General features: G+C 52.8%; 5 protein-coding genes across 5 annotated transcripts; all 5 read right to left on the bottom strand.

Annotated features, from left to right (window-relative positions):
* Positions 1-615, bottom strand: DQ04_08021040 (hypothetical protein; the record flags this gene model as incomplete). The annotated part of the gene is made up of 1 exon (XM_009315403.1): positions 1-615. A coding segment is annotated over one exon (615 nt), but the record flags the coding sequence as incomplete, so codon positions are not given.
* Positions 616-1322: 707 nt separating this feature from the next.
* On the bottom strand, positions 1323-1781 carry DQ04_08021030 (hypothetical protein; the record flags this gene model as incomplete). The annotated part of the gene is made up of 1 exon (XM_009315402.1): positions 1323-1781. One exon carries the CDS (start codon positions 1779-1781, stop codon positions 1323-1325), a length of 459 nt encoding a protein of 152 aa, XP_009313677.1.
* Positions 1782-3772: 1991 nt separating this feature from the next.
* Positions 3773-4339, bottom strand: DQ04_08021020 (TcC31.12; the record flags this gene model as incomplete). The annotated part of the gene is made up of 1 exon (XM_009315401.1): positions 3773-4339. The coding sequence occupies one exon, from the start codon at positions 4337-4339 to the stop codon at positions 3773-3775; it is 567 nt and encodes a 188-aa protein (XP_009313676.1).
* Positions 4340-4907: 568 nt separating this feature from the next.
* On the bottom strand, positions 4908-6077 carry DQ04_08021010 (hypothetical protein; the record flags this gene model as incomplete). The annotated part of the gene is made up of 1 exon (XM_009315400.1): positions 4908-6077. One exon carries the CDS (start codon positions 6075-6077, stop codon positions 4908-4910), a length of 1170 nt encoding a protein of 389 aa, XP_009313675.1.
* Positions 6078-7203: 1126 nt separating this feature from the next.
* On the bottom strand, positions 7204-7512 carry DQ04_08021000 (hypothetical protein; the record flags this gene model as incomplete). The annotated part of the gene is made up of 1 exon (XM_009315399.1): positions 7204-7512. One exon carries the CDS (start codon positions 7510-7512, stop codon positions 7204-7206), a length of 309 nt encoding a protein of 102 aa, XP_009313674.1.
* Positions 7513-7836: the final 324 nt, after the last annotated feature.

Below are 7836 nucleotides of genomic sequence, written 5' to 3'. Positions count from 1 at the left end.
AACGCCCAAGCCAGACGCGACCCATTGCCGCAGCAAAGGCTGGGCCGCCCTCTCCTCCTTTGGGGGCGCCTTAAAAAGAAGCCTTGGCCGCTGGGTGCTGTCAGGCCTGCTGTTTTTGCGGGTGTTGGGTGCGCGTGCCTTTTGCGCGCGGCATGCCACGCCCCTTTGCTGCCCGGCGCCGAAGCCCCTGGACCGCAGACCTGCACTTTGCCAAATTCGCAAAAACTCATGGAGCAATTGCCCTCTGTNAACGCCCAAGCCAGACGCGACCCATTGCCGCAGCAAAGGCTGGGCCGCCCTCTCCTCCTTTGGGGGCGCCTTAAAAAGAAGCCTTGGCCGCTGGGTGCTGTCAGGCCTGCTGTTTTTGCGGGTGTTGGGTGCGCGTGCCTTTTGCGCGCGGCATGCCACGCCCCTTTGCTGCCCGGCGCCGAAGCCCCTGGACCGCAGACCTGCATTTTGCCAAATTCGCAAAAACTCATGGAGCAATTGCCCTTTGTTAGATTCATGTTGAAAACGCATGGCCGATTCCTTCTCTTTCGGCGCGGCCCCTTTTTTTTTTTGCAGAACCGGACGCGCCTTCTGGGAAGCCATGGGGGAATTTAAATTTTTCGGCATGGCAAAGGGCGGCGCACCGCCACGTAAAGGGGGCAAGCGAGCATTGCGTGTATGATTGAACTGCAAAACGAGCTGTCACCCATCAAGGGTTAGAACGCCCCCCGCGTCCCGAGTCGGGGGCTGGCCCTGTTGCGGGTAAATTTCAAATAAAAACGCCCTTTCGATGTTGTACCGCACCCGGGCTCAGAATTTCCCGACCCCGACCGCCCATTCCACATGAGAGAAAATGGGCGTGTCGTCGGCAAAGTTCTTTACAACACAGTTTTAAAGCCTAATCTTCGCGATGGCCTTTGCAATGGCAAATGCGAAAGGATCGACACCAGCTTAACAAACCAAAGTTCCAACCATTCCCCCCACAGACGCCCGAGAAAGAAAAACGCGAAACCACCCACGCCGCCAACCCACCAAAGTTATTTGGCATACCTTTCCCAGATTTTACCCATCGGGCGGCTGGGGGTGCTAAAAACTCGCTTGGTGTTTTTTTGCCTTCCCCCGCCCCTCTGGGAGTGGGCTCTCGGGGTGGAAGGGCCTCGGTGCTTTTTGGGCCCGCAGGCACTCACAGAGCCGCCGGGAAGCACGCAGTATTGACATGCTGTTCTGAAATGCTGTGAATGAATTTGTTTATTTGAAGGCCGTGCGGGTCAACAAAATTTTTCGAAGTGTGGCTTTTCCCCGCCGTTCCACCGCGGGCCGCCCTTTTACTGCACCTAGGCCTTTGCACTCGAAGAGAAACCGAGGATAAAAAAGGTGACAAAAACAGTTCGGGAAGCATGTTGTGAGAATATGGAATCCATACCCCGCGGGCTATAATACATAGAACCGCATTCCCGCGTAGAGGTAGACAATTGGACCCCATGCGGATCCCACACACCATACAGAGTACATACTTTGCGCTGGGAAGCTACAAACCCACCGGCGCAAAGCGAACCAGGGGCCCTTTTTCTTCTAAAGTTAGTCGCCGCGGTATCCTCGCGGTTTTCACTGTAAAAAGCCGTGCTTCGCGATTCGCTGTTTCCCAACGTCGTGCGCGAAGCCGTTAGGGAAGACCGGCCGAAAAGCCCACGAACCCACCACCCGCCCCCCAAAACGCGCCCAAAGCACCGCATTCGCGCCAAAGCATCGCAACATCCGCAAACCACCCGGCAGCATTTTTTGAAAGATGGCATCACGACGCGTATGAAGTCATAATTCTTTGCTGCCGCGTTCTTCTTTCGCTCCGGCGGCTTGGGCGCCCGATTCGCAAACGCGCCGCGCTTTCCCTATTTAAGGCGCGAATGCCGCCGCTGGTCGTTTTTTGCATACATATATATATACTTTCTTCCTCTTCAAACCCGGCTTTATCAAAGAGTAGTGCCATTTGAATCGCACTCCCTTCGACCGGCGCTTAGGCCAGTGAAACGGCACCGAAACACCTCGACAGAAGCCTATTTATCGCCGAAGCTGGGGCGGAATAATGGTTTTGCCCCCACGCGGCCCCTACCCACCGCCCCGGGCGCCGGGATTTGGCGCAACCAGAGGCCGAGGTGTGCTTTTTTCTTTGAAGATTTTGCGTAGAAAGACTCATCCACGTATACAATTCCGCATTTGACCATCACCATCCAGCGCGCCAAATGCACCCGATAAAGGCAACAACGGGTGCGAAAACAAAACAGTCTATGCCCTACCTTCCTTCACGAAGCAAAGAAAGAGTAGCAAGAAAAACATTATGGATTAGATTTCCACTCCAGCAAAATATAACGATTTCCCATGCATTGTGTCCCCGAGGAAAATACCAAGGAGCTAATGGTTATGAAACTGACGAGAAAGAGGTGCCAGCAGCACCCTTTGCCCGCCTCCCGCGCGGGGGTGGGGAGAGTTGGGATGGGTAGGTGTTTTCAAGGCTTAATCTTTGTGAAACCGTTAGCTTGGTAAATATTAAATGAAGCCGAAAAATTAGGATGGTTTCGGTTTCCGCACAAAAAAGATAAGACTTGGCCATTCCTTTCGCAGGCTCAAAAAAACACCTTTTCCACCCACACCGCGAAGCCTGTTTGCACGAACCCCCGCTCACGAGAGCACGGCGAACTTCCATTAGCGCCAATCATTTTCCATCGCAACGGCGCATTTTTTCCCAGCGGCATTGCTCATACAACAGATGTCGGCCTACTAAAGCCAATTGCGCTGGTGTTCTGCCTGGGCATTTTCCTCGCCGAATTCAACCCCTGAGAAACCTTACCGCCTTTGCTGGGCTTGTCTTTTTCCTCACCAGGCCAATCTGGAAACTGCAGACGCCTGGGTTTGAATCCTGGCCGAAAACATGCCAGAACGGCAAGGGTGCGCCAAACATTTGTAAACGGCTTAGAATTTCAAAGAATATCGACTGCCGAATCCCCCTGGAAGCTGCTACCTCTACGGTTGGGTGGCGCCACGGTTGCTTTGGAAGCAGCTCCGGTCATTTTTTGGCATATTTTGAAAACGGTAGGCTTAATGAGGTTCTATTTCGCTCTTTTTTTAATTGAGAACTTGCATAAAGAATCTTATTACCCTATGGTATTTCTGAATGAAATGAAACTGATTAGTTCATTTACCGCGCTTTGATTGCCACAGAAATGACCGAACGGAAGTAGGTTTTTTGAAGTCTATACCTTATCTTCCGCTATGAAGTAAAGGGGGAGAATGGGATAGACCTTATATCTAATTCTCATCGCGAAAACAATGTCCTTAGTTTGCATAGTTGGAGGGTCTTCGAGTAAAATTCAAATTCGATTTAAAGAGAAATTAAAAGTTTGCAAGTAACTGACGACAAGGAGGTGCTGACAGCGCCCTTAACCCTCCTCCCGCGCTCCCCTTCGCAAGCCCCATCCCTTTGCGATGTTCGTCGGTAAATCTTTCACCCCGCGTGAGATGCCATCCGCCGGATTATTCCCGACGCAGCATGGCCCCATGTGGCCCATGCCTTCCCGCCGGCCTTAAACAACACGCGCCCCACCCATATAAGGAGGCGTCGGTCGCTAAAGCCCCTGAAGTCGGTATGGCCCTCGGGGGTTTGAAAGGGCGGTTCTGCAATAAAGTATCCAACCACCCCCGCCCGACATTAAGAGTAAAGGGGGTGGGGCTGCCGGGTCTTGGGCCGAAAAAAGCCCCCTGTTGGGTCACGGCGGCTTTCGGCGCACCATTTTCAAAAAGAAATAATGCCGAAAAAGCGAACCCCCGCCGCACACACCAGACTCGAAGCGAGGCCGCCAATTCCCCCCACTGAAGTCTTGTGGGGGGACGTAACGCCCCTCAGTTTCCGTAACGTTTTGCCCCTGAACGGCACCGTCTTAGCCGTATGGCCGAAACAAACCCATGTGAATTCATAACGCGCGGCGGGGGCCCGTGCCCCCCAAGCATGGCATTGCATTCGCGCACGTTTTCCACAATGGCGTTCCGCCCAAAAATCTACGCTTTTACGCGGCCCCGCGATACGAATATCATCCAACCACGCGTGTAGAGCTAACTCCTGCGGGGCCGCATTACGTAGTTTAACGGATTCCGGGTCCCCAGCCAAACCCTTGTGATGGTATGCATGATTTGCGGGCTGCGTTTGTACCCCATGGGGTGCCGCGTGGCCTCGACCAGCCCCCCCCCCCTCCCTTTCCGTACGGCAACGGAAATTTCTGCGTGTCTTTTCCGGCAAGCCTACCTGGAAAAAAGATGCCTTTAAATCGAAAATGGCAGCTGCATCATCATAAACAGCACCCATGTGCTTGGAAATATGCCCCCGAGGGACCGCGGCCTCATAGCTCTCTTGTTCATTTTTTGCTTTTTACCAGGCAATGAAACGTCGCCGCGGCCCTGACAGTTTTTCCTACACGACCGTAAAAGGCACCACCCACCCGGTAGTGGGTAGCGTTGGTGTGGTTTGAATAATGCCAGCCTTCTTCATAACCTGGGCAGCCTTTTCTCTCATCCTCAAGCGGGGCTCTCGTTCTCCTGTCCTGAAATGGCCTGGCTGTTGCACCGAGTCCCACACTGTGTTAAACCGTTCCAGAGCCTTGAAATTGAGTCGGCTCTGGATCCAGCACAGTGAAAAAGTATCCAAATCTACCTCTTGTAATGGTAACCTTCTTTCATCGTTCTTATCGGTCGCCCGCGTGTGATGNGATCCAGCACAGTGAAAAAGTATCCAAATCTACCTCTTGTAATGGTAACCTTCTTTCATCGTTCTTATCGGTCGCCCGCGTGTGATGGGTGCATTGCAAAATGCTATGCCCTTGAAAAAGCTGTTCGTTATCCTGCCCTCTGCCCGGGCAGGCCCATGGAGACGTAGCCTATTTGCCGACCCCGTCTAAATATATGTCGTCAGGTGTGCCAATTTCTTTACCAGGGCCACCAAACGCCTTATGTAGCGAGCTGTGCTGCGTGGCGGCTCTAGGGGGCCTGCGTGTTTCCCCAGCTGAGCCAGCAGTCGGGGGCCGAGATCGTNTGTAGCGAGCTGTGCTGCGTGGCGGCTCTAGGGGGCCTGCGTGTTTCCCCAGCTGAGCCAGCAGTCGGGGGCCGAGATCGTGTTCGATCACCGCTGCGACTGCATGCGCCAGTGCCTCTCTTTTGATGGAATGCGCTGTCATGCCGAATGGGCGGAGTACATTTTCCATGCCTTTTGCGGTTGGCGTTGTGAGCAGTTCCCCATCCACCATTCCCTTGGTAACGCCTCTCGCCCTTTTTGCACCTTCCCCCCGATAACCGCGTTCTGCACCACTCCGTGGGAGTCGATTTCGAATGTCTTTGGGAGGGCTTCCCAATCTACAATGGGGGCTTCCTTGTTTTGAGGGTGGGGAATGAAATTCTCCTTCCGGAGTAGGGCGATTTCGCCCCACCAACTGGCTTTGACCCCGGCGAGCCATAGGGCTACCTGGTCGTTTTTTGAGGTCAACAAATCGCTGATGAGATCCAATTCCCATCTCCCCATGGGGCGGGCCTGTTTTATGGGGCTTGCGGCCGCCTTTCTTTGAAAACCGGCCAAAAACATCTGGGCTGGTGACCCCCCTGAGGCCAGCAAGGCAAACAAAATTCTTGCGTATTGCACCGCACTGCTTTTGACCAGTTTTAAACTTACTATAAAAAGGGGAACGTTTTCCCCCCAAGCCTCTAAATTGCGCCTTGCCGCGAAGTCGCAGAATCTTCGCATTATATACGCCCTTTATTCCCAAGCCGGATGGGTCCACATACGCCTGGCTGTGCGATGCGCCTCGGGCACCAGCGCTGTGACATATGGGTCGTGTGACCGTGCCGAAATTACTGCAATCTCGTTTTCGGAGTTTTTTAAAGGCGGAAGAACCTGTGCCAGCTGATCCCTCCCAAGTGGGGGGCGCCCGTTTCGCCCGGCAGGATGGGATGGTGTGCTGGCCCCTTCCCGTGGAGAATTGCCCGTTTCCCGGAAATCCGGCAGCACCCGAGCACCTCGGTAAAGATTCCAATGCTTTCGAGGCCCCGGATTTCATTGCTTCCGGGGCCAATAACCGTTTTTTGGCTTAAACTGGGCCCTTTTCCTGCACATAGCATGTTGTGCTGTGGCGCACTGTGTGGCCGCATCGAAAATAACGCGTATAACTCGGAGGAGGGGCGGAATATTTTTTTTTCGCTTTTTGGACCGCCTGAAAAACCAGGTCGTCCTCTTTTCTGTGATTGCCGATGGCGTTGGCAAGGGTTTGATGTTGACTCCGGGGTTTTTTTTTGTTCGCCGTCTGGGCCACCTAAAGCTGATAATATAGCCGTCTCTCGAATTGTGCCTGTTCGGCCGAAATTCCCTGGAAGCCTGCGAAAGGAATGGTCAAGTGTTACCCAACTTGTTAATAAGAGATTCTATACCCCATCATCCTTGGTATCGTGGAAATGCCCCATCGTGGCGCCAAGGTCCAGTACTAAGTTCATTTCTTAGGAAGCTAAATTTCCACAATTGCAGCACCGAATCCGGCTTAGTTCGGGCTGCACCGTGATGCGGTCGCTACCTATTGGGATAGTGTGGTTAAGTACCGTGCAAATAAGGCGCGTTTTGTAATGGGTAAAGTGCCTGAACGGAGAGACTGCAGGGAAAATACACGCTACCAATCAATAAGCTTCACGGTCGAGCACCCGGTTTCTCGGACTGGGGAATCCCATGCCATACGCCATAGTTCTCCCGGGAACTGTGCCATGGTCCGGATAGAACGCGACCTGGCCTTCCTTAGATCAAGCGGAGGGCCAAACCGGAGACCGCCCCTCTGGGACACCGTGCTGTTGGTGTCACCCACACCCGTGGGTTGAAAGATCTCCATGATCAGGGGTTTTTAGTGGGTATAGGTGGGTTTCCCCACCACCGAGTCCCACATAATCTGCCCTAGCACGGCAGGTATGCGCAAATGCATTTCCCCTTTCCTTTTCCAGGCAGCGACAACAGGTCGTAAAATTGCACGAGGAAGAAAACAAAAATAACCCATCATCATTCTTGTCTTCATCTCTTGCTGTACGAGAGCGTCGAAAAGTGTAAGTTCTTGAAACGCCTTCCCAACCCAACCCCCTCCGCCTCCGCGCGGGAGGCGGGTTAAGGGCGCTCTCAGCACCTCCTTTTGGCCAGTTGATAGCAAACTTTTAACTTCCCTTTAATTGAAACGTTTGGATGTTACTGGAAGACTCCAAACTATGCAAACTAAGGGCATTCTTTTTGCGATGAGAATTAGATATAAGTTCTGTCCTAGTCTCTCTCTTTACCCAATAGAGGAAGGTAAGCTGTAGATAATTCTCGTGGCGGATGGCATAAATCCATGCCACAAAATTGCACCATGCCTGACATAGATCAAATCCAGGCTTCATGGGTAATGGAAAAAGGCNGTGGCGGATGGCATAAATCCATGCCACAAAATTGCACCATGCCTGACATAGATCAAATCCAGGCTTCATGGGTAATGGAAAAAGGCGACAATACGCCGCCAGAAACTATCCTGGCGATGTCCCCCATAAATACCCCAAGGCGCCTTCAAACGGCCGGATATTTTCTTCTGGTCGGAAACCCTTTTCCACGAACTTATTCCTTAGCTCTTGAATTCCTCGCAACCCCACTTGGGGCTGAGCCCCTAACACATTAAATTGCCGCTCAATATGCCCATCCATATGAGAAGCATGTGCCGCGGTGCGAACATCTGGTGGAAGATAGCCGTTTCCACCGTCTGTCGAAGCTCGCTGCGCCGGCTACCCAATCTTTTTTTTTTTTTTTTTTTTTTTTGG

The sequence above is a fragment of the Trypanosoma grayi genome (assembly GCF_000691245.1).
Source record: "Trypanosoma grayi strain ANR4 Tgr_802_V1, whole genome shotgun sequence".
Classification (NCBI taxonomy): Eukaryota; Euglenozoa; class Kinetoplastea; order Trypanosomatida; family Trypanosomatidae; genus Trypanosoma; species Trypanosoma grayi.
The sequence above is the reverse complement of the archived record's forward strand: the minus strand, read 5'-3'. Positions and strand labels throughout refer to the sequence as shown.